This window comes from Sus scrofa, chromosome 14 (assembly GCF_000003025.6).
Source record: "Sus scrofa isolate TJ Tabasco breed Duroc chromosome 14, Sscrofa11.1, whole genome shotgun sequence".
NCBI classification, from domain to species: Eukaryota; Metazoa; Chordata; class Mammalia; order Artiodactyla; family Suidae; genus Sus; species Sus scrofa.
Window position 1 is genome coordinate 22,952,468 of NC_010456.5, and position 25,356 is coordinate 22,977,823.

The window sequence follows — 25,356 nt, forward strand, 5'->3', positions numbered from 1 at the left end:
AAGGAACTCCCGGGTTCTGACTTTAAATGAACTCACTGAATCTGAAAACCCCTAAGGAGTGTCATTAACCCCCTGTACAGATAAGAAAACTGAGGCACTGAGGGGCAGTCACCCGCCCAAGGCCACAGTGCTAACAAGTGTCAGCTACCACGATGCTCATCTGCCAAAGGCCAGGGTGACTTTTCTGGAAGGACTCAAGCCAGCCCAGTCTGGAAACTTGTCTTGTGAGTGAGGAGAAAAGCCCTCAACGAACCGGCAAATAGATGTGATGCTGAGGAGCACAGACAGGCCGAACTCTGTGTCACTCCCTCAGCACTTACTGGGGCTCCAGGGGCCCAGGCCTTGCCAGACTTGGGGTTACCAGGCCTGGTTTGGGGTGCAGGTAAAAAGTGGGCAATCGTACCATGGAAGTGGGGAAGCTGAACCCCAGGGTGAGTTACCCAGAAAGTAGGCAGGTTGGGGGATGGGGTGGTCAGGCCCCAAAGGACCTCATGGGGCATCCCCAGGAGCCAGGACTTTGTCTGCAGATGAAGGGAACCTTCTGGAATGCTTTCAGCAGGGCAAGAGCATGCTCAGATGGGCTCCTCAGAGGAGCCTCACAGCCTGCAGAAGGGCAGGGAGACAGGAGACAGTGGCTGCCACTGCTTCAGTCTTTCAGGGAAAGGTCAGGGTCAAGGGCACAGATCCTGGAGCCAAGCCACCTAGTTTGAACCCTGGCTCAGCTGCTTTTTCTGCTTGTCTTGGGCAAGTTACTTGGATGCTTCTTTGGTTTTATTTGTTTGTTTTTCTGTCAGTATCCTCATCTGAAAAACAGGCTTGTCTGACAGGGTGTGGTCAGGCTAACCATACTCGGTGAAACCTGGAGATAGTGCCTGGGACAACTATGGAAGGTCAGCTTCTCTTAGCTGTTAAGATGGTGGCGGGCTGGCAGTGATGGGTATGCACTGACATCCAGACTACAAATTCAATTTAATAGATACAGGACTATTCAGATCCTCTATTTCACTAAAAGTCAGTTTTACTAAGTTGCATTCATTTCACCTAAGCCATTTGATTACCAGAATAAAATTGTTTCTGCCCCATCCTTTCAATGTCCGTAGCACCTGCAGTGGAATTCCCTTCTTCATCCCTAACACTGGGAACCTGTGTTTTTTTCAATCTAGGGTGTTCTCAATTTTATTGATGTTTTCCAAGAAACACTTTTTGGCTTTGTTAGTTTTCACTATTTATTTCTTGTTCATTAATTATACTCTCATCTGCATTCTCTCCTTTCTTCTTTAGGATTTTTTCCTCTAGCTTCCCATGGTCACTGATCTTGAACCCATTTTCTTTTCCAACATGAGCACGGAAGCTAGAGGTGTCACTCTGAACACTGCTTTAGCAGCACTGCACACATTCTATAGGGTGAGTTTTCATTTGCTTTGAATTACTTTCTAGTAAAATCCCATTTGGAGGGACAATTAGGAGGTGGAAGCAAAGGCCTGGCCTGGGCTGGGGGAGTGAGCAGTGGAAGATGTCTCCCTGTTTCTGGTTTGATTCCCAGGGCAGCCGCCAGGCTCATCACTGAAACCAGGGAAAGGTTTGGAGCTGATGCATTCTGGCTTGTTCATGCTCAAGGAGGGGCCATGGCATCTGTGCAGAGTGCCTTGCTCCTGGATATGCAGGCCTGATACTCAGAGGAGAGGTTCTAGGTTGACACCTGCCGGGCTTCACGGTCCTGTGTTGGGGGTTCAAACCAAGGGCTGGCTGAACAAAAGACTGAGAAAGATAACAGGATTAGCAGTGTGAGGAGAAAGCGAACTGGGTAGGGCACCTCTGGATGTTCCCCAGCCTGCCTGCTCTGAGTCCCACTGGACCAGCCTGAGGCTAGTCTCAATTGAGAAGGGCTGTATGAGAATGCTGCACACTGCCTTTCCAAGACTTGGTACGAAAATAAAGCAGAATATTCCACTGACAATTTTCATATTGAATACAGCTGCCCCTCAGTATCCATGGGGGATTGGGCTCCAGGACACCCCTGCAGATACTAAAATCCACAGATGCTCAAGTCCCTTGTATAAAATGACGTGGCCCCACTAGCCCTCTGCACCCACAGATACACATAGTTATTGGTATATGGAGTCAAAATACATCAGGATTCAATTTGCCTCTCCTTTTCATGTTCCTAATGTGGCTCACATCACAGTCCTATCAAAGAGCACTGCTCTAAGCTTTGCAGGCATGGTCAGAACCTGCCTTTTAACAAGACCCCTGGGACCCCTCCCAGGGTTTGGGCTGGTGCCCCCTTCAGTCTCAGCTGCACCACCCCCTGCCAGCCCCATCTCACCCTGGGACAGGTTTTTTGCCAAGCCCCCAGGCAAGGGCAGATGGGCAGACATGGCCATTGTCTTCCTTAGACACCCCACCCCCACCTTTGGTGAGCCACTAGGGATAAATGTTTTTCGGTCATTGCCACCTCTGGCTGCAGGAGGAGGGCCAGCTGGCTTTGTGGCCCAGCCAAACGCGAATGCAGACGTTGCACAATGCACACCTGCCTCTTCTAATGTACTAAGGGACTGAGTCACATTCTGTGCCTGCTACAACAGAGACTCCATGGGCAGAGATGACCCGCCTTGCTCAGGAAGCAGTGACTTAGGTGTTGATGAAGTCCTCATGCTAGGAATGGCTGGTCCAGGGGCTCATCCTCCCAGGGCATCTCCATCATGGAGGAGCAGAGCTTGTTGGGAGTGAGTGGATGTTCACCTGGGGAGCACTTCTGCGCTCAGGAGAGATGCGCGAGTACATACGTGACATATGGGAGACAGGTGCATGGTGACAGACAAGCTGTCTTCCCCAGGAAACTGCCAGCCTGAACCAGGCATCCCGGGTGGACACTGCATGTGGCGCGCTAACCCCCTTCAAGGACAGGGAACCTGTCGCCTCATCAGGGTTCATCTGCCCATCCCACCGTGCCCCTCCCAAAGGGCTGCCCCGCCATTCACTGAGGGGTCCCAAGGGGTCTCTTAGTAAGCCCCCTCACAGTAAGCCCCACCTGCCACTTCCTGGATGGACCAACCTGGTCACCGCCCCCTCCACCTGACAGCAAACCACGACCACGACTGCTGCCCTTCTCATCACAGGTTTAGCAGGGACCAGGCAGGGGCTCATGTGCAGGTGGCACACATCCCCCTACAGCCCAGTCTACAGAGGCTCAGAGGAGAGGCCCTGGCGGAAGCACTGTGCTTAGGATTGTCTCATCCCAGGGGGGCCCTGGGACAACATGGGGCATCCCCCAGGCCCCCATAACACCCACTAAAGACTCACTCTATCTTCACCCATCAGGCTGGGCTGCCCCACTCTCCCCAGGGAAGGGTGGGTTACACCTCACACCCCTGGCCTCAGGGCCAGATCAGTTGCCACCAGGCCACGCTGCGCCCACACAGCTGTGCCCTTTGGCCAGCAAAGTGAGTCATCAAATTAGAATTAGTCACCAATGTTTCAATATCACTTAACCCACAGAAAAATCCAGCTTTCCAGTTGCTCTCAAAAAGAAATCTGGCCACGCAGGACCTATATTTCCTCCTGGCATCGTGGGTCCCCCAGGACGCAATGCGTGTAGTCTAGTCCCCCCACGGCCAGTGGTGCCTAGCTGAAGTACACACCTCTCGGGGTCCCAGCACTCTGAACGCAAGGCCAGCCGTGGCCACAGGTGGGCCCCTCTGGGTTCAAATGCAACCCAATCCCCTTCCTCAGCCAGTGACGACACAGGGAACAGGCCCCACCCACTCACCATGGAGTTCACCCACAGTGGGCCCTTATGGGTGAAAGTAGGCAGCCAGGCCCTGGCCGCGGGGACCCTGTGGGCTCAGCCCTCTTCTTCTGTCAGTTGGTGTCCCCACAGTTCTGTTTCTGCCACTAAGTGGCACCCAAGCACCATAGCCGACATTCCCAGGGCACAGAAGCCTAGAAAGGCAGTGGCTGCAGGTCCAGTCCTGGCCTGCCCATGACATGTCCAAACGTGCACGCTGGGCCCAGGGGGCAGATCTGCTCACACTGCCCCTCAGACTGGGAGGATTTCAGAGAAGTGGGAGGGAGGGGTGGCCTGAAGCCTTGCCACCCTCAGCTCATGAAGACAACAGTGGTATCAGAGGGATCAATGACAAGATCTCGAGAAGCACCTTCAGTGGCATCTAGAAAAAGACCCCTTTCAGAGCAGGGGCTCTGAGAAACAGGACAGGAAGAGCTTGTCCCTCCAGTGGGCTGCTAGGGTGGCTGGGGGCTGATTACGGCAAGCTGGAATCCCCCAAAGCCCACACCACACCATCTCCCCCCCCAACCCCCAGGCATCCCCTCCCTTGGCTGCTCTGCTGCAGCTCAGCTGGAATGTAATGAACGAGAGGCAAGTCCAGATGTGCAGAAAATCACCTGTTGGAATATATCACTTTCTGTAGGACACATGCTTTGTTAAATTACAAACACTGATGCTGTTATAAAAATAATGGCACAGCGCTTTTTATTTTCTTTAATCAGAAAAATAAGCCCCATGTTTCTGGGAAGGAGACCAGGTATCCGGAGGCTCTACTCTGGGTGTCAGGCTGTAGGGCAGACCCCTCCCTGGCCAGTCAGGACCCCAGAAGGGCCAGGGTCCTCATGAATAAGCACGGAGGAAGGCTTGGGCCTGGATATGGGTGTATGTATGCGGGGGGTGGGAGGGGATACCTCTGTGGCCTCCGTGAACCAGGGAGGTACAGGGGTGGCTGTACAACCTTGTGAGACTGGGCACACGGAGCCCTGGGGGGAGCCTGGCCAGGGCACCCCAGGTGGCTGATGGTGCTCTCCCACCTTGTGCCCAGGACTCCTGGAGCACCAATGTGGGGCGGTTCTGAACCCGAGGTCTGGGGCAAGGAGGGGAGTGACCCTTAAGCGCAGGTGTGAGATGGGTGGGGGGCGGCAGAGAAAGCCCAGTAGTGTGAGGTCTGCCCTGACAGGCGACATCCCAGGGACCAACAGCCAGAAAGCTAGCTGCAGGAGATGAAAAGGAGGCTGAGAAGGAACATTCCAATAATGGCCTTGGGCCCTGTAGGCTTTCTTGATCCAAAGCTGGGGGGGTGATGGGAGACTCTGCCCCTACCTCTGCTTCAGTCCTGGGCCACTGGGGTGGAAATAGAGTCCTGAGGGGGACCTGCCTTGTCACCAGCAGTTCCAACTCAACCAGAGATGGCCCTGAGGACCCCTCGTGTCCCCTCCACACAGTCAAAGGACCCTGGAGATGGACACACATCACCCTTTGCCAGAAGGAAGTCAAGAAGAACCTCAGGCCTGGCTCTAGCTGTGCCCACATGTTGCCTGGGAGGGCGGTAAATGCAGAACTGGCCGGGTGGGTGAAGCATAAGGAGGGCAAGGCCCACAGCGGCACGTCCCCTAAATCACACTTGCACACACACCATGTACACACGCACACCTGCAGACCACACACCGCGTTCGTGCACACACAAATGCACACTCGCCAGGCAGCACACCTGGGGCAGGTATACACGGAAACTCCAACATACAAGGACATGTGGGCACTTTAGAGGCACAGAAAGATGCTGAGGGAGCCCCCACAAGCCTGAGCCCTTGGGGGACAGCTGTGTTCTCTCTCCCAGGAGCGTGCACATCACAAAGCAGTGGGCACGGCAGGGGCGGGTGTGGCGGGGAGGTGGGAAGATGCTGCGGGTCCTCTCCTCTCTTCCTGGCGTGGGTGGGCCTTGGCTCTGTGGCGGCCCTGCAGGGGCTCCCGCCTCTGCTGAGCCTCAGCTTCCAACTGCAAGTAGCCTGGCCTGTCTGGAGAAGGCCTCTGGCCAGTCTGACAACACATCTCAGGCCGCGGGGTGAGGGGCCCTGGCCCGGCCCAGCACAGCCACACCTGGGGTGGTCTGGAAAAACAGGCATCAGGCTCCAGGGCTCACAGATGGGGCCTGGCGGGCCACTGCAGGGGTGGAGGATCGAGTCCGTCGTGACCTCAGGGGCCGGCAGGGCTGGCCCAGGGCCAGGAGGGAGAGCTGGGGCTGATGGGCCCGAGCCAGGTCCAGCAGCGACTGCCGAGGTTGGCTTGGGGGCCCCAGGAGAGGCCGGCGGGGTGGGGCTGGCCGGCCCAGGAGCGACGGGCGCTCAGGTATGGGGAGTAACGGCTGGGGCTTGCAGGGCTGGCTCGGGCCCAGAAGTGATCGCAGGGGCTGGCAGGGCTGTTTCGGGCCCAGGAGTGGCCGCTTTCGTCGGCACGGCTGTTCTGGGCCCAGGAGTGGCCGCTTGGGTGGGTGAGGCTGTTCTGGGTCCATGAGTGGCCGCTTTTGTTGGCATGGCTGTCCAGGGCCCAGCAATGAAGGCTTGGGGGGGCCAGGCTGCTCTGGGGTTTCAACTAATTGCTGGGGCTGGCTGAGGCCCAGCAGTGACCGCCGAGGGCGGCTGGGCTGACCCAAGAGGGACCTTCGGGGCTGGCACGGGGCCAATAATGCCCGCCGGGGACAGCGGCACTGGCCTGAGAGTGAGCTGGTGGGCCGGCGACGTGGACGCATCATGAGGAGTGACTGTGGGGGTTGGCACCGCTGGCACTGGGCTAGCAGTGACCTAAGGGGCCGGCACCGCTGTCCTGAGGATGCCCGGCTGGGCTGGCCACGGAGACACGGGGCCATCCATGACCGTGTAGGCCAGCAACGGTGCCAGAGGGCCAGCAGGGACCGACAGAAGTGGCATGGGGACAGGACAGACCGCAGGGGCCGGCAGCGGTGCCATGGGGCCAGGACGGACCACAGGGGCCTACAGAGGTGACATGGGGCCAGGATGGACCGCAGGGGCCGGCAACGCTGCCATGGGGCCAGGAGGGAGCGTAGGCGCCGACAGCGCTGCCTGGGGGCTAGAAGCGCCCAACGCGGCTGGCGGGGCTGAGCCAGGAGTGACCGCTGGGGCCGGCAGTGCTGATCTGGGGCTGGAAGCAGCTGCTGGGGCCGGCAGGGCTGACCTGGGCCCAGGAGTGACCGCCGGGGCTGGCAGGGCTGTCTTGGGCCCTGAAGTGACCGCTGGGGCCAGCCGCGCTGACCTGGGAGTGGCCGCTGGGGCTGGCAGGGCTGCCCGGGGTCCGGGAGAGCCCGACGGGGCTGGCAGCGCTGACACGGGGCTGGGAGTGACCCCTGGGGCTGGCTGGGCTGGAGCTGCTGCTGGTGCTGGGCCGGGCCGTTCTGGTCCCAGTGGTTGGCTGGGAGCGGCCCCCCTTCTGGGGAGCACACCTGCATGGAAGAAAGAGCACGTGTCCACCTGGGCAGGTGTGCTTGCAGACCCCCCATCCAGCCCGGGTCCCTGAGTCATGCTGCCCCCTCACCAGCATTCCAATCCCCAAGGGAGTTGAGAGTGGAGTGTGAAACACCAAGAAGAACCCCTCTCTGAAAAGAAGGCGCAAACCAATGAGTCCCCGAGAGGAAAGCAGCTGCAGTACTGAGCCGACACCTAGGACAGAACCCTGTCCTCTGGGAGAAGGTCCCTGGCCCCACTCTCCCCGCCCCATGCCAGCTGGGCTCTGGGGGACAGCGAGGATGGCCCCTTCCACTGGGGGCCTGCTCCCAGCGGCTGGAGAAGAAGGCCCCCGGGCAGGGCTGCTCCTTGCACCTGGATCACCAACCACAAGTGCCATGACTCCCTCCCTGTCTCGCAGACACACTGCGTTTCACATAAGTTTAGCAGATGGAGGGCACCCAGCAATGAGCCTGGTCCCCACACGTTACAGTCATGTTGGACACCCTGGAGTCGGCGGAGCCTGGCAGACGCAAAGGGGAAACGGGGCCAGCCTATCAGCAGGTGCACCTTCCTGCTCCACCTGAGCCGAGCACCCCGCCCCTAATTCCTAGGATCCTGGTCTGGTTTGGCCTCTGTCTGGCCGTGACCCCCCAACCCCCGCAAGGCAGGTCTCCTGCCTCTGCTCAGGACTCACGGATTTTCAGTGGGCAGCTACCCCTGGCCCCAGTCCACGTGTGCCCCATACCCCACGCCCAACAACGATGGAGCGCGTTGCCAGGCAGGCCCAGATGCCGACGGGTGGTGTCCAGGTGCGGGTGTGGCCCCGAGGCTGCCCGGGGGAAGGGGGGCACAGAGCCCTTGGTTCTGAGCAGGGGTGGGGCCCGGTGCTCACCTGCTTGGTGGGCTGCAATGGGACCTTCTTCTTCCCTCGGTCACAGGTGGGCTCCAGGTCCTGCTCAGAGCTGCCTGCCTCCAGGGGCCGCCCGTTCTCACTCGGCTCTGCAGTCGGGCAGTTTTCTGACTCGCGAGGTTTCTTGACGAGGCGACGTTCCCACTTCTCCTTCCGCTCATGTGGCTTCAGGGCCATGTCCTTCTGTGGGGTGAGGGAGAACAAAACCAGCTAAGTGCCAGTGACACAGATACCAATGACACCATGTGAGACCCTGTTGTGTGTGAGGGTGGGGCATGGGCTGTCAGGCTGACACTCAGACCTTGAGAAGGAGCCCCCATCTTGGGAGGGCTACATTTGAGGGGGAATGAAGGGGGATGGAAGGATGGGTGGGGACAGACAGGGGAAATGAGCGTGGGTGAGCCATCAGAACTGGGGGTTGAGGGGAGGGTGACAGGGGTGAGTTTCCCAAGGAGCCTGGCCAGTGAATGCGGGCCTGATCTTTGGCCTAGCATGAAGCCTTGCCCAAGCTCGGCAGAAGCAGGTGTGAGCCTGGCACCTGTGCTGGCCTTGGGGCAGCAAGGCCCTCCCTAGGGTGCTCCTTGGAGCCCCGGGCTGAGGACTGTCACCAGAGAAGCTGGCTGCAGGCAGAGATGCTGAAGCTCCAGCTGCCCCAGGTCCCGAGCCACCACGGGCTCATCAATCCAACTTTACATCCTGACTCGATGGAAGCCTGGCATCCTGACACGATGGAAGCCTGGCTTGGGAAAGGAGTTTCCATCTCAGCAGGTGTGCAAAACTTCAGGGATCTGTGCCTGCCATGCTCACAGCCGTACCCAGAGCCCAGAGCTGGGCCTCAGCACACAGTTGGTGTTTAACAAACACAGGCTACACCGATGCCAATGATGGCGGCCAGGCCTCTGCATAGCTCCTACTATGCAGAGGTGGTTCTGGACCCACCCTTACCTGTAGCCCTGCCAACGTGCCCAGAGCCCAGGATGGCCTGATGCTTACTGATGGTGTGCAGGCGAGTGGCACCCACTGGCCTCTTGCTTGGGTTCCCAGGGGAGCTGGGGGGCAACACCAGTTCCACTGGGCTGCTGAAGAGAGGTAAGGAAATGCCAGCAAGGGACCCAGGAGATTCTGAAAGCATGTGTCCAACAAGAAGGGGAGGAAGAAAGCCTGAATGAGGGCAATGGTGACACATCCCAGGCGGCACCTTCACGGCTCCCCAGGAGACACAATCACAGTTCCACAGGAAGTGTCCCCAGGTGACACCCTCAGTAAGTGTCCCCAAGTGTTGCTCACATACCACCACAGGAAGTATTTCCTGAGGACCTGAGGGGATCTGGCCAATAAAACCAGCAGTGACTAGCAGCCTCTCTCAGAGCTGGCCTCTGGTCTCTGAGGCCTTGGGCCACTTGAACAGGTGGCATGAAGGACCCACACTGCAGTCTGCTGTGGTCCCCTGGACTGGCAGCAGGGAAAGGGATGTGCTGGGATTGCCCCATGGGGTCCTCTCATCCAGTAGTGCCAGGAGTGACCTCTAGATGACTCCTCATGTCCCTCCTCCTACCCACTGAGGTGGTCCCACACTCCCCAGAATTTGAGAGGGGCACTTATGAGGCTGGCCAGACTGGAGCTGGCCCTCCAGGAACAGGAGCCCCCACGACTGCTGGGCCATGTGCAGCCCACAGCCCACCTGAGAGGAGCCAAGGAAAGCTGTAGGCTGACGACCACCTGGCCCAGCAGCTGCAGATTCCTCCCCTACCCCAAGAGTCCCCTGTACAGCCGTGGAGGGGCCCAAATCCACGGCCACAAAGACCTGGGGCCCAAGCAGGACCTGGGTGGGGGGGAAGGCCTCTCAGGAGGGGGCATGCAGCACCCTTTGACCTCTGAGCCCCATGGCAAGTGCTGGTGTTCTCATCTTGCTGTGAGCCCTGCATCCCTGCCCCATCCCCAGTGTCCACTAAGGGGCACTGGGAAGGGAAAAGGATGGTGGTGACACTGGGGTTGGGGGCTCCGAAAATGTCAGCTGAGCCATGAGGCCACAGGTAGGGGGGAAGTAGTCCCACCAGCCTGGAACTCAGGTCCCAACTGATGACCTGCTCAGCTCACACACCTGGATCTGCCAAAGTTCCACAGGCTTCCATCTGAGCATCAGGGGACTTCAACTCCCTGGATGCAGGAGAGACCCTTCCTGACGCTCACGCTCTGGGCTATCAGACCCCAGGGACACCACAGGCCACCTGCACTTCTGCAGCCTCTGTTGGAGCCCTGGTCAGATGCCCTCACTCTGCTCCCAAAGCCCTCAGGGCCCCAGCTCATCTCAGCCCAAAGCACCACTCTCCCCCACACCCTGACAATGGAGCCTGCTGACCGAGGGACTTCCCAGCATCCACCCTGCACACGGGCATCAGGCTATCATTTGGCTCCAGGCACCTGGGACCCACTCAGGAGGGAGCCAGACCATCAGGCAGGGCAGGAGCCACTTCAGAGTTGCTCGGGGAAGACCCTCAGTCAGAGCCTGGGGAGCCCCTGCAGGAAGCAGCCAGGGCAAAGTCCCTGAGGTGCTCCAAGCTCCTGCTCTGGTGCCTACCTTCCGGGACAGGGATGCCAGGAGGGGGCTCCAGCTCAGCAGCTGGCCCAGCACAGCCACAGGCTTCCCCAGGGAAGAAAGTTGAGGCTGTCCCTCCGGTGATGTGAAAATAATAGTGAAGATGGAAGCTCGCGCCCCATGTGCAAGGGTTCATACAGACTGACTCCTGGTGCTCAAGATAAAGAATGCCATCCCCCTTACAGACAGGGGACAAAGCCCAGAGAGGTCCAGTGGGATCCTTGGTCACTAGCCCACAAGGTTCTCACTGCTGATAGGCTGTGTCCACACAGGCCCTGGAGAGCAACGAGGTCCCCCAGAGTCCCCACCTTGTCCACCCTGGATGTCACCTCCTGACCACAGGGCGCCAGGCTGCATGTCTGTTGCCTCAGAATCCCCAGGCCCACCTGTGGGGGTCTCCACCTCCCTAGCCCTTTCGTAGGCCAGAGGGCAGGCCTAGCAGGCTGTAGTCAGAGGCCCATGGAGAAGAAACAGAAAGACCTCAGGCAACATGCTGTAAGGGCTGCATCAATCAGGGCTCTGCAGAGAACCAAACCAACAGGGTGTGTCTATGGGAGAAGCACCTTCATTATGAGGAGGTGGCTACACAAATGCAAAGGCTGAGAAGTCCTGAGATCTGCTGTGAGCAGCCTTGAGATCCCGGAAGGCTGACAGTATTGTCCGAGTCCAAAGGTGGAAGACTCCACAACCCCAGCTCAGAAGGCCACCAGGCAGGAGGAGCTCCCTCTTGCTTAGGGGAAGACAGGCCTTTGTTCCAGTTGGGCCTTCAGCAGACCAGGCAAGGTTGACCACGCGCAGAAGGTCACCTGCTTTGCTTAGTCTACAGTGTGACCAGATCTTGTGATGTGCACTCCCCACCGGCACTGTGGGGTAGCCTCACTTTCAGAGGGGAGCCACCCGTTCTGAGGGAAGGAGCAGAAACCTTCCTCAGGCCTTCCTGGGGCTGTCTGAGGACACTGCTGACCTTGGCTAAAGTCACAACTGTTTCTAGCCCAGAGATGGCCTCTGAGCTCTGATCCAACGCATAGAATGTGGGGAACATTCCATTACTAACTACGAAAACCTCAGGAAGAGCCTGCCCAGGGGACACCTGGTGGGGATGGGAACTATCTTTCTAATAAGCATTTGTGAACAAAGAACACAAAATGGGGTGGACAGATGGGGAAGGGCAGACATGCAGCAAGCAAGTGGTGACTTACATGGTGGGCAATGCAGACGGACCCTCCCTCTTAAGACCCACCCTGGCCCTTCCACAGGTTCTAGAAGGGCCCCAAGAAAATGCCAGGCCATCTCTCCAGACACATCCAGCCACTGCATCGCTCATGTGGTAAAAAGGATGCATTTGTCAACCACAAACTGTTTTCATTTGTCATACTTCCCATGAACCTGTTTTGGGCATTCTTTGTTTTTTTCGTTCAAAACAACTAGATTATCAGAATCCTTAAAACATCAGTGCCTCTTCCCTAGACTGGAGTCAGTCCAGCTCCATCCTGACCACAGCCCAGGTGGCAGGTGGGGCCCCAGGGTGCAACTGCATCTGGAAGAAGTAGGGGAGCAGGAAAGCCGCCCGCCCTGACCAGGCCAAAGGTGAGCCAGTGCGTGGCAGGCGTGGACCTCGTGTGGACAGAGGGGCCAGCGGGGAATGGCAAGGCCACAGGCTCTCTCCTCAACTCCTGGCTCATGCAGGCAGGAGGCCTCATGTAGCACACATCCTGGCTCCAAGACAGGCCCACAGTGTTTCCTGCCTGAAGGTTCCAGAGGACAAACTCTAAGCCAGAGGCCCCACTAGTTTACTCTCCTGGAAGGAGAATCACCATCTCAGCAGGGTTTCTCTGGAGCAGAGCTTGCCAGGGCCCAGATGTAGCCACTCCCACACAAAGTCACTGTCCTGAGAATGACCTGAGCTCCTGGGCTTCATGGAACAGACCTGGCCTTCGGCAGGGGACTGAACAACTCCTACCCCAGGGCGTTGGTGACTTGGGACTTTTGTGCACCACAGAGCTGGTGAGCACAAGCCAGCCCTTCACCTGTCACCCAAGGCCAGGGCTGCCTTCGCCTGTGATGCCAGCTCTGAGGGCGTGTTTGACCTGTCCTGCAGTGCCACAGTTCTGTGCCTGCTGAGCCGGCACTGGCAGTACTGGTCCTGCTATGCCTCTGTTTTCTCATCTGTGAACCGGGTGGCAGTTGTGCCTGGGCTGGGTGCTCAGGAAGTGAAAGTAGAGCTCTGGTCGGAAAGCCTTGGTTGGAACTTCAGGGAGAAGCGAGGCTGAGGTGTGTGGGGGCTCACCAACAGCTGCCTGTGGAACCACACTGGGAGCCCACAAAGTTGGTGCCATAAGTGTTCCAGTATGCGAATGAGGAAACTAAAGCGCTGCCCAGGCTGCAGTGATTCTGGGTGAACAAGGCTGAGTGCTCTAGTCCAGGGTCTGAGGACATGTCCACTGGTGCCCCAGGATCCTCCCACCATTCCCAGGGATGGCCGGCTCCTGCTGTCACCAAAGGGTGTCCATGCACAAACGAGGAGACCTGAGGGGGCATCCAGGCAGGGCCTCAGTCACACAGAGCCCTGGGCTACTCCTCCTGACAGATCTACCTGTGCATGTGCAGGTACAGATACACCTGTGAACATGCGCAGACCCCTGGCACCCACATCCGCATGCAGGGGGCCCTATGGAGCAGGTACTGCCCTGGCACCCCCAGCAGTGGCCAGGCCCTTGGAGCCTCCCTGGGGGGCAGGTGCGTGCTGTTTCGAAGTCACAGATAAGATTTTCCTGTAGCAATTTTACGTAACTATTTTTAGCTTCCCTAAACATCATTACTATCCAGCACCAATGAAATTTCTAACTTCACTTCAGTAAACCAACCGTGGAGATATGAAGGTAATTATAACAAGCAAACATAGAGACAGAACCATTCCCTTGACAGGGACCAAAGCTGCTTGCTCCCACATGGGTCAGGCCCTTCCAGGTCCCCAGACTGCAGGCAAAGGCGTGGCCACACCCCTATGACCAGGTGCGGGGGTGGGGGGTCCACTGACAACCACACTGGGCCTTCTCCCTGATACCTGGGCCCCAGCTGCTTGTCATCAAACAAGGGTGGCTCTTGCTGGTCCCCCTAACAGGACGAGAAGGCCTGGCCCCAGCAGACAGCCCATCTGAGACCCCATCACCGCTCCCCTCGCACCTGCCCCTCCACTTCCTGCCCTGTGTGGGAGGGAGGCCTGTGGCATGACCATGTCACTAGTGGACAGGGTCAGGCTTGGAGCCCCCTCCCCATCAGGGGCCAGGAGGCTATGGGTGGTAGAGGTTGCCTGACTCTCAGAACCTCCTGGGCCCAAAGGCCCAGCAGCCCTCCCTGACTCATGGTTCAGACACCCACTCTCCATGGTTCCAGGGGCTCAGGCCAAATCCCACCCATGTCCAGTCTGAGTGTGGATTCCACCCATTCTACCTTCAGAGCCTCACCTGTGGCTCACCTGGCAGGCTGTCATCCCCCAACCTGGATGCCCTTCAGAGCACTACTTACCTGCAAGTTTTGGCTCAACTTCTCCCCCACCCCCACCTCACCCCAACTAGAATAAAAACGCAGCCCCCATGCCCTGCCCCACCTTCTCCGCTCATTACCTGCTCTGTGTAGCTGTGGCGTGTACCCTGGGGCAGAGACTACATGTGCAGGCCAAGGGACACATGGCTTAGCGCAGGGTCTCTTCCCAAGAGGTTCCCTCTCCCCTTAGCCCCATGGCCAGAAAGGAGGTAGCTTCTGCACTGCCCACCAGCAACTGGTGCTTCCCCACCCCAAGTGACTAACTCTCCCTGTCTGCCTGAACTAAAGAGGGTTCTTGGGGTGTGGGGCTTCAGTGCTAAAATTAGAGAAGCCCCAAAGAAACTAGGGAGACCCCATGAACCGCAACAGTATCTTCCTCCATTTAGACAGCCCCCCTGGCTGCCCGTACTGAAGGCTGGAGTTGGTGGGAAGGTCCCTCTGCCTGGCTGAACCCCCACCCCAGGCTCTGATCCAGGTGCAGGAAGGCCTGGGGCACCTCTAAGGCCTGCCACTGACCACTGTCCAGGTTAAATGCTGAACTGGGAGCTGGCCTGGCTGCCTGCACCCTAGAATGGGGACTGGTCCAGTCACCTCCTGTAGCTATGCTGCTGGGATGGACTGTCCTCCCTGACCTGTCTGCCTCCTAAGTTCACACTCACACTACCCAGGCCCTACTCGTCTTCTCCCCTACCCTATGGCCAGGTTGCCAACCCCCCTGGCAAAGCATCCAGCCTGAGAGGTCTCTTACTTCCTGGCCCAGCACAGCCCACCAGTACCATGGCAGCCTGAGTGTCACACTGCCCTTGAGAACCTTCTAAAGGCCTCACCAACACAGGCCTCGCTGCAGCCCTCCTCAGTACCCTGACACCAAGCACCCGCCCCCAGTGCACTCCAGGCACTGGGACACCTGGTGGGGCCAGCAAGACTGGAGGGCAGATGGTCAGAGACCAGGGAGTCAGCTGCAGGGCGACCTCCAGCAGGACAGGCACAGGCTTTGCCAGCACCAGCAGTGCTTCCCAAGTCCCTAGCCCCCAGCATGTGAGTTGGGGGGCCCCCCTCCCAGAGGAATGCCCCTCCCAGGCTCAGTCCATCGAGCCCCTGCCATGTGCTGCCCCCAAAGGGAAGAGTCACCTGGAAACAAAACAGACAGACCCACCCTGTGGCTGAAGACAAATCAGACAGATGGCTGATGTGGGCCAAGGACTTAGGAGAAAGCGGAGGCCCCTGCTGAGGAGGTGGCTTGAAGGTGGAGGAAGACGCAGGTGCAGCATCCGAGCCAGGCCTGGGCCACCTGTCCAGGTTTGCATCCAGTGGATCCATTTGAGCCACTGCCTAATACTATGTCCACACAAGGGTCCCCCACTGCGACCCCACAGTGACTGCCTGGGCAACCCTCTGAGCCACACTAACTGAGATTTAAGGTTCACAACCACTGCCCTGACCGTTACGTTGTGAGATGAGTCTCTGTCCAGTCACCCTTGGCTACAACACTGAGTGAAGCAGCACAGCTCTGACTCCAGAGGCCCAGCCTGCCAGCTCCTCCACATCCAGGCAGCATGTCCCATGCCCGCCACGCTGGGAGTTGCCCCTCAATTCCTGCAACCCCCACCCGGGGGAGCTGCCCAGGGAGGCTGGGAGCCAGAGCTGCTGTGGCTGAGGCATCTTGTGTCTGCCTTCTGTCCAGGCGGGGGATGAGGAGAAACAAGCCACAGGATCAGCTGGAAGAAGGGCCTTGAAGAGAAGATGGGGAGGGCACACGACCAGCACTTTTGCTTTGTCACCCCTAGACAGGAAACTGGGGCCTCATGTGAGGAGGGGGAGATACTGGCTAGCTTCACCGGCCACCTCAGCTGGCTGGGAGGAACTTGCTCCTGGGAGATGGCAAGAGCACAAGCCCTGAGGCGAGAAGGTGGGCAGGGCCAGGCCTCGAGGGGAATATGGGATCATTTCACAGATGACAGACAGGAGACCCTGGGGGATATGGGTCAGGCAGAGATGTGATCTCAGGAGCCAGGGGGCCCCAGGCGTTATCCAGGAGATGAGACAATGAATGTTATGTCTGACAAATTTTCACTAGGGCCGTGGTTGGAGGGAGCCAAGTGCTAAGGGCCATGGAGCAAGTGGGAAAAGCACTGGTTGGGGGCCTGCCAGGGTCAGAGGAACAACGTGTGGGGCTGGGGCTGGGGTCAAAGGGCACAGCTGTGGTGTGTCAGGTTGGATAAGTGCCCTGTGGGGACTGGCTCTCACTGAAAAGCACGAGCCCTGGGGCCACATGAGCATGACACACACATACCCCCTCAAGGCTGGAGTGTGTATGTAGGGAGAGTGCCAGCTGCCAGGCACTCAAGGTGGCACAATGTCAGATTTGGGGTGACCAGTGGAGTGGGGGCAGGGGGAAGGGAGTCAGGACAAGGCTGATGGCCACACAGGGCTGGAGGTTCCATGGAGGCTGGTCTGGATGTCCCACCAGGAACCTGAAGCCCAGGGGGGATCAGAGCTCACAGGGCAAACTTCTGAAACTGTGAAACTGTGAAGCCCTGCCAAGGACAGGAAAGGCAGGGTGGCCAGACATGCAGCCCCAGGCCAGAGAGGTGAAGCCCAGGCTGGACAGGTGGGAGCCCTGCGGCTCTCTGGTCACATGGCTTCCAACCTGGCTCCCATGCCCCCACACAGCACAGATCCCACACCTTGCTCCAATCCTGCTCTGTGACTTGCCAGCCATAGAGATTCGAAAAGTGACTTAACCCTCGTGTCTTAGCATCTACACAATGGGACCTGCAAGCGCCCGCTGCAGGGGCTGCTGTGAGGAAGAATCAAGTTGAGGCCCTGAATGACATCATTCTTATTTCTGTGACTTTCAGCATCTGCACCTATCAGGCCGTGCTCTGGCCTCCCACTCCTCCCTGGCAATGGTGTGTGAGTGGCAGCCACCAGGGCCACATGTGTGCCTTGCACAGATGGCTGCTCTGCTCCCCACAATCGCCTGCTGACACTAAGCTCTCATCAGAGGATGCTCCCTTGTCTGGGGCTGGGTCACTGTGTACAGCTCTGTGCAGAGTCCAGAGGGCAGTGACCACCCCAAACGGCTGCTCCAAGGAAGACATGGAGCCGGGGCTTCCCCAGGCTGGGTGCCTCCCAACATCCCTACCATGTGTGCACACTAACAGCATGGGCTGGCATCAGGGTCGAGTCAGCTCTCCCCCCATACACAGAGTCCTGGTGTGCTGAATAAAGGGGGCAACTCGAGGAGTGTTCCTTTCTGAACTACTGTGGCAAACGGGGGCAGTGGAAGTCTCCACACAGAACTACAACTAAATACCACATTTGCCCCAAGTCCTCAAAGCACTTGATTGCATGCAGGTTTCAGATTCCAACTCCGAGGGAGAAAGTGCCTCGGGTAACCTCAGTGACTGCCCCGCCCCTGCCCAGCCACCCCTCCAGGCCTCACTGACCTTCCCCAGGGATCTCAACCTGCAAGCCCCACCTGGCCCGCTCCTCCTCAGTACCTGCCCAGTCATCTCCTTTCAGCCTGCGCTCATCTAGTTACCAGTCTGTCGCCTCCAGCTGGAACAAGGCCCATAGGCGGCACGGGGCAGCACACAGCCAGGGCTCAGTGAGTCAGGGAGGAAGGATCAGCACCCTCCCAGATCAGCTGTCACTTTGAGAGTCCTGGCAGCTCCATGCAAGCCTGGCCTGGCCTGCCCGGGGCCACCACTGCCTGGGCCCCAATGAGTGAGAGCAACAGGAAACTGTCTGGAGCAATAGTCCAGGCGAGAGGGGGCTGCCAAGGGCTGGATGAGGGAGGCCACAGCTCAGTTGTGCAACCCCCTATGGCGTCGAGACCTCTGACCCAGCAGCCCCAAGGCTTCATGAAGACTGCACCCAGGGATATATCCTCAAGGGGTGCTAGGGCCAGCAGGTATCCCAGTCACCAAGCTGGGCAGAAAAAGAGGCAGAGGAGTGGAGGCAGACAGCATAGCAGGGCACCAGGGCCCTGTTCCTGACCAGTAGGACTTCTGCCCTAGACCAGTAGCAGAGGCCCAGGCCTTGGCTTCTCCATCTGCCCAGGGCTGACCTTGGTCTCCTCCTCTCAGGGCTCTCCACAGAACATGTGAACAGCACAGGTCAATGCTAGGATGGTGGTGTCCCCTAGCAGGCGTCTTGCCCAATCACTGTGTGCCATTGTTTTTACCCTGGCTGCCCCCAGCTCCCCCCCACAATGATTCTGTGGTTTCCAGACTCCAGCATCCTTCCTCCAGAGGGCCACCACCATCACTGGAGCAGAACCCAATGGGACAGTGTTTGGGGAGTGAGCCCCTGCCAGCACACAGGCTGCCCTGCTGGGGCGGGGGGTACCTTGCTGACTGGGCTTCCAGTCAGCGGGGCCCATAGTTCCCTTGATTATTACCTGGACCTACATAGGTCCTGAGCACACAGACACGTACGGGGGTTCACATGCATACCCAGACAGGGCCCCACCACACATAACACTTGTGAGTGTGTACACACATATGTATGCACCTACCTGGGATAAGGAGCCCCCACCCCATGTATGGTGCATACCTGCACACACTATGGACCCGCATCTCTGCCCAGAAATTAGAGCAGGGGCAGAGGGAAAACAGGCGCTGCTTGCCACGAGGGAGCCCCCATGGCCCACGCCGCCCCACCTCCAACAACTGGTGCAGCCTCCAGGTGCTCAGTAGAGGGGTACAAGTCGGGAAGACAGATGGTCTGCCACCCTCACTGCTATCATGGCCTTCACTGGGCCTGGGGCACAGTGTGGGTGGGACACACAGGGAAACTGAGACCAGAGGCCTCAAGTGCCATGCATACAACCCCCAGCCATGAGGGGGCAGGGGACACCTTAGAGGGTCAGAACCCAGGAGACGTCCCCCCTGCCAACCTCTGACCACATGGAGCTCAGGGAGGCTGAGGATAAGGAGGCTGGCCAGCAGAGACAGGGCCACTGTCCATCAGGGCTGTGGCTGCCTCCACTGCTGTGTGTCACCTCTGAGCATTCACCCTGTGACTCTACTGTCTACAATGGACATGTGGCAGGTGATGCAGTAGATATTGCCCAGATGCATGCAGCCGCAGGCTCTGCAAGCCAGCATCAATACCCTTGGTGCTCTTCCCAGAGAGGAAGGCCCTTCCCAGGTCAGGAAGTCAGCCCAGGGCCACAATACTGCTCAGTCAGCCCAGGGTGACAAGGCTGCAGATGTCGCGCAAGGCCACCCTCTGCTCAAGCTCAGATTTTTCCCCAAGAAAGTCTGAAAGATAAGCCCAAGTTCAGGTGACAACCTGTGGTTCCTGCGGACTGGTACTGCAAGGACTTCGCCATCCCGGGCCTCATCCTCATCCACGAAGTGGGTATGTGAGCACAACGAGTCCTCAAGACATGCCCTCAGAAGCTGCTGTCACACTGCTCTCCCACAACGCTTGTCTCCTCATGACAGGAGATGGTGACAGTACAGGGACCTCAGTGCTGGCTCGAGTTGGGCCCAGAGCCCTCCCACAATTAGCAAAATTGCTGCTGCCTTGAGGTGGTAGACACCCAGGTGGGCCCAACAGGTTTGGCAATAGCTTTGCTTTCTTTTGTGGGCAAGGTCCCCCCCTAGAGGGAGCAGAGCCCCCCTGTCCCCAGCTCTGGGCCCTTGTGGGGCAAAGGGGAGCAGCCTGACACTGTCTAGGAAGGTTCCAAGCTCAGCACCACAATTCCAGCCTCTGATAGTAGGCAGAGCACCCCCTCTGTGGGCTTCAGTGTCCCACATCTGAAGAGCAGAAGGCAGCCTGGAAGAGGTGCCCTGGCCTGGAGGCTCAGATGCTTTCTAGCTGAAGACCTATTTGCTGCTGGCCCACCTCACTGAGTGCCATCCCTTGCGTGGTCTCAGATCTGTTCCCCCTCTGTCAGGGATGCATGGGCACATGCCCCCCACCCAAGGCCAATCAACAGCATGGGCTTCCGTACAAGGGCTGGTAGGTCTGTGTCATAGGCCCCCCCCCGCCCCCCGGTCACGAGCACCCAGAGCCAGCACAGATCATGTGCCCCCGGCCCCTGAGGAACACTGAACCTGGCTCACAGACAGCCCACCACTACCGAGCCTCTTGGGTGTGGCCCACAGTAGGGGGAGTCTTGGCACCCTTCACAGACAAGCCCACTCACCGTGAGGCCATGTCCAGACCTGAACCCACCCCTCAGCCACGGTCAGCAGACTTGAGACGCACATTCAAAGCTGGGAAGAGCTCCACTGTTTTCAGCAGAAATGCACAGCAAGCCCCCAGATAGGGGTGGCTGGGCCAGGACCACCTACCCACATACCATATCCACTTGCTGACATGGTGTGGGGAGCAGGAGCACAGCTTCTCAAGCTCAACTCTCTGCAGATCAGGGCACATATGGTTTCAGATGTGTGTTTTGCAGACTGTAAAAGTAACACATGTTGATCAGAATGTGGGAAACTGAGAATTAGAGAAAGGAAGTCACTTGTGACCACAGGTAAAATTTTGGGTGTTTTCCTTTCCATCTCTATTCCCAGGTACACACCTCCCAGACTTGTGTACATATATAGTGAATAATTTTTCCTTCTGCAAAAAAGGAGAGAGACAAGATGGTAAGTCTGTGTGGTTATAGCTGTGTAACATGCTGAGGAGGCCAGGAGCTGGTGAGAATACTTTACTGAGGGAGGTTGAGTTTTGAGCTGACTTTTTCCAAAATACACCTTTTCATAAAGCTTGACTTCTGAACCAGGTAAAAGTGTTTTACTGTTTGAAAAGCAAATTAACAAAAAAAATCATGTGGATGCCAAACCAGAAGGGTGGTTTCCAGACCTGTTCTCTTCCCAGAACTGCAGAGACAGAGCACTGAAGGCAGGGGCTGGTGCATGGCCAGGAGGCACACAGTAGGTCTGCCAGGCACATCCTGACTCTGCCTGCAAGGTGGATCTCCCCCAGGACCCTGCGGCAGAGGGCATCCTTTGTCATAGGGAAGGAGGGGCAGAAGGACCTGGGTAGAGAGCCACAGCGCTGCTCTCGCCTGTCCCCCAAGGGTCTTCCCATCACCTCTGGTCAACACACTGGGAGGCATAGACATCACAGGAACCAGAGGGATAGCAAAAGCTATCCAATGGTCTGTCCCAAATGAGAACAGTAGAAAGAGTCCCTGTCCCACCCAAACCACAAGACTGTCCCACTGCCCCCCACAAAATACATGTAGAATCGGAAAGTCGATGGGGGACCAGAGCTCAGGTGTGCAACCCCATGCTGGGACTGTGGCCTCCACACACCCTTGGCTCAGACACTGGACTCCAGCCATTTGACCCAGGATTCCAGTGGAGACAAGTCTATCGCTAGGACTGTGACTATTCCCTGAGCCAGGCCAGACCTGGGGTCCCTCCTTGGTTGACTACGCCCTTGCCACATTATGGAGTGCTTGCCAGTGTCTGCCACACTCAATAGAACCAGTGAGCCTCAGCTGCCCTAGGGCAGGGAGTGTCTCATCCTCCCTCCTGGCAGACACAGGTACACCAAGTGGAGGCTAAGGGGGCCTGGGACCTGCCTGGGACATAGGGTTGGGAGGTGGGCTGGGGCACAGGGACAGGAAGGCCTTCCCAGGGCACAGGGAGTAGGGAGCCCATTGGGATGTTGGGGTGGGGGTTGCACCCTAGGGACACTGGCACTCTGCACAGGTCCCACCTCCTGAGAAGGTCTACACCTGACATTTGGTTGCTGAAGCTCCAGGGGTGGCAGCTTGTATCCATGTGGAGGCTGAGGCAAACTCCTGAGGGCTAGGCAGAGCTCTGAGACTGGGCAGGCTGGGCCATGACACTCAGGGTGCTGGGCCTCAGTCTCCCCAACTATGCAGTGGAGACAAGAAGGCTCAGAACAGCACCTGGTAGAGCTCTCTTTCACTGCACGGTAGCCATCGCTAACGACTCAATATAAATTATCTTAACTCTGGGGGAAAACCACTACACTTTAGTAAGAACTGAGGCCAAACAAGTGGGTTGATTTACAATTCCTCCAGAAGCCCCGTACTTTCCAAGGCAGGCAGACCCCTCCCTGGCTCAGAAGGGCAGAGAAAGATGCATGGAGTGCCCTGGGGTGATGCAACTGTGCAAATGCCAGGCAGAAAGCAAGCTGTCTCACTATCGCCCACCAGGGCTGGTCTTAGCTTGCAGATGTCCCCCAAAACCACTGCACTTTGTGTCCCCTGACGCGGGATGGGTATAGCCCAAGTCACTGCAGGCAGTGCGTAGACAGGTCTGTTTCACCAGGGCGTGGTGAGTGACCTTGAGCGCAGCCTGCCTGAACCTCAGCTGCTCCTCTTACTCGTTCACTCCACAAACATGGATGGGGCACTAGGACCCCACAGAGGACACACACACAGACATGGCACCTGCCTTTTTTCAGCTACAAATTCTGGTGAGGAGAGCACTGAAACAGGATGAGTAAATTATAAGACAGCTTCAGAAAGAGAGGTAATTGACAGCAAAGCAAGTATGTAGAGTAACACGGGGAGATGGGCAGCTAGGGGAAAGGGAGCTGCTTCAGGCCACGGAGGAGAGGCCCTCTCTGAATGACATCTGCGCTGAGACGCAAAGTTGCCAAGTGACCCAGGCAGAAGGAACAGCAAGTACGCAGACCCTGAGGCAGAACCTGAAAGTGGGTGATGTGCCAGTGTGACAAGATGTCCAATGGGAGAGGCCAGCTCATGGGGCACAGAGCCTTGGAGGCCTCAGTTTGGGTTCTGTCTTTCCCCACCTGACAGGGAAGTTACATATCCGGAAGGTGGGTGGTGTAGCCACTCTCAGAGGCTGCAGGACAGGACCTGGCTTTTATAAAGGCAGAAACTCGGCCCTGGGGCCACTCCTTCCCACCAGTGCTAGACGAGGACCCCTTGGCCTAGGGGTCATCTCAGGCCCCACCAGATGTGCACAACAGCGGATCCTGGCACTGTGTCCGAGCGCAAACCCTGGTACAGCTGCCTCACTTCTGCGCATCCACATGCCCAGACAAAAAGCAGCAAACGTGTCCCCCGGCCACCTCCCCCTTGCTGCCAGCACCTGACCCCAAGGCTCCTCACAGACTCGGTGTACCCCTGGGAGGGGGCTCACCACAGAGACCTGCAGTGTGGGGACTTCCCCTCCCCCAAGGCTCAGTCTCTGAGACTGTGGAGTCCTAGGCCACTGGCCCCCAAGCCCCAGGAAAAGGAAGGGGAACTGGGACCCCCAACTCGGCAGATGCCAGCCCCCCTAAAATAAGTGCTGCATGGGGCTCCCAGAGGGTGGCCAGGCTGAGGCTCACAGGACTCTGGAGCCTGACTGGCATTTCTACCCAGGCCAATTCTAGGAGACAGCAGCTTCCCAATCCAGTCCACTTGCCAACCCTGACAGCATTCATTTCCCTCTCCACTCCCTTGTTTTCAGGCGAGAAGGGAAGTATTTGCTCAACCAATATTGTCCACAATAACTCAATCAGACAAGCAATATTTTTTGCCAAGCTACTAAGCACGCAGTAAACAGCGGCGGCAGAGAAGGGACTAAAATGCGACCCTCCCTCTCCCCGTCTAAACAGAAACCTCAAGGGGGAGGAGTGAAACAGGAAGAATTCCCAAGTATCTATTTAATCACGCCTCTACCAAGTCCGGCAGTGTCCACCTCCCGAGTACATCCTGAGCCGAATCAAGTGATATTTTGGCAACAGAAACGCAATTGACAAAAGGCCGACTGAGTAGCCAGTTTGCACAATGTAATTTAGAGGTTTTTCTTCCAAAAACCTCAAGACACTCACACCCCTGAACCCACCGCAGACTGCTGGGTCCGCCACCAGCAACCCACAAGGCGCGCGGGGCCCACACAGCCCCGGCAGCTCTAAGGGGTGGGTGTGCCCATGCCCCAGCGGCGGCCCGCTCGCGACTCGGGCGGCAGCATGCTCGTGGAGGCCCACCTACCTCCAAGGCCTCTAGCGTGCTGAAGCTGGCGATGGCGAAGCCGTCGATGACCTCTTCCTCCTGCGAGCTGGACTCACGACGGCGGCGGCGCGGGGGGCGCGCGGCGGCGGCGCGGGGTGGGGGTGCGCGGGGCAGGCCCGTGTTCTCCTTGCCCGGCCCGGGCTCTGGCTCGTCACCCGACGACGCGCTCTGGTCGCGGGCTTCGCGGGCCGCCTCCCGGCGCCGGCCGCGGTCCCGCTGCGCGCGTGAGCGCCGGCTCTGACGGACCTTGGCCTCCATGGCGCGCGGTGACCTTGCGGCCGTGCCGTCGGGCTCCCGCTCCGCTGCCGCTGTGCTACGCGGCACCGCCGGGCTCGGTGCGGACCGCGCGGACTCGGGCCCTGGGCGGCGGCGGGCGGCGGGCCGGGCCGGACATGCCGCGAGGGTGGCCTCAGCCCCGGGCCCGGCGCGGCCTGGGCTCCCGGGCGCGAGCAGCCGCGCACATCAGCGTGACGGCCAGCGCTCAGCGGCTCTCGGCCGCGGACCCGCGGGCACGCCCCATGGGCGACTGGCGGCGGGCAAAGGCTGGGAAGAGGCCCAGCGAGCGGGCGGGCGCGGCGCGGACCGGAGCTGAGGAGCCTGGGCTCGTGAGGCGACGGTGGCGGCGGCAGCGGCGCCCCGAGCGGATAACAACTGACGTACTTCCGCCAGGCAGCCAGCGCCAGAGGAAGTGGGCGCTCCAGCGGAGCCGATGCGAGTCCCACCCACTCCCCCCCGGCCCCGCCCCTCCTGGCCCCGCCCCGGCCGCTCTCTACAGCCCCGGCCTTGCCCCCCCCCCCGCTCCGCCCCTCGGGGGAGGGAGCTGGGAGGCCGCGCCTCTTCCCGCCCCTAGGCTCGCACCTGGGCTCGAGTCCCTGCACGTGGGCGGTTTGGGGGTGCTGGAACTCTGCTCTCTTTCCGTTGCGGGCTTGGGGGGAGTCTTTGAGCCTCCCCAGCCTCGGCCTCATTACGGAAGAATCTTTAAATGGGAGCCCATGAGCAGGAAAGTGGGCATCTCCAGCCAAACATGGGCAGAGGGGGCATGCTCACCATCACCCCCTCCCGCCCGTTTTTGGGAGCGAGGAAGTACCG

The 25,356-nt window shown here is 58.7% G+C and overlaps 1 protein-coding gene across 16 annotated transcripts in view; it reads right to left on the reverse strand.

The window, feature by feature from the left end:
* The window catches only part of FBRSL1 (fibrosin like 1), an 87,313-nt gene extending 62,416 nt beyond the window's left edge, over nt 1-24,897 (reverse strand). For 6 of the 16 annotated variants that reach the window (XM_021074106.1, XM_021074108.1, XM_021074104.1 and 3 more), the window contains exons 1-2: nt 24,247-24,893; nt 8,138-8,338 (exon numbers count right to left, since the gene is read on the reverse strand). In XM_021074106.1, coding sequence (XP_020929765.1) covers nt 8,138-8,338; nt 24,247-24,525 — 480 coding nt within the window. In that variant the 5' untranslated portion in view covers nt 24,526-24,893. Of the gene's footprint in view, nt 1-8,137; nt 8,339-24,246 lie in introns of all 16 variants that reach the window. The other 10 variants (XM_021074111.1, XM_021074109.1, XM_021074102.1 and 7 more) reach the window with 4 other exon arrangements.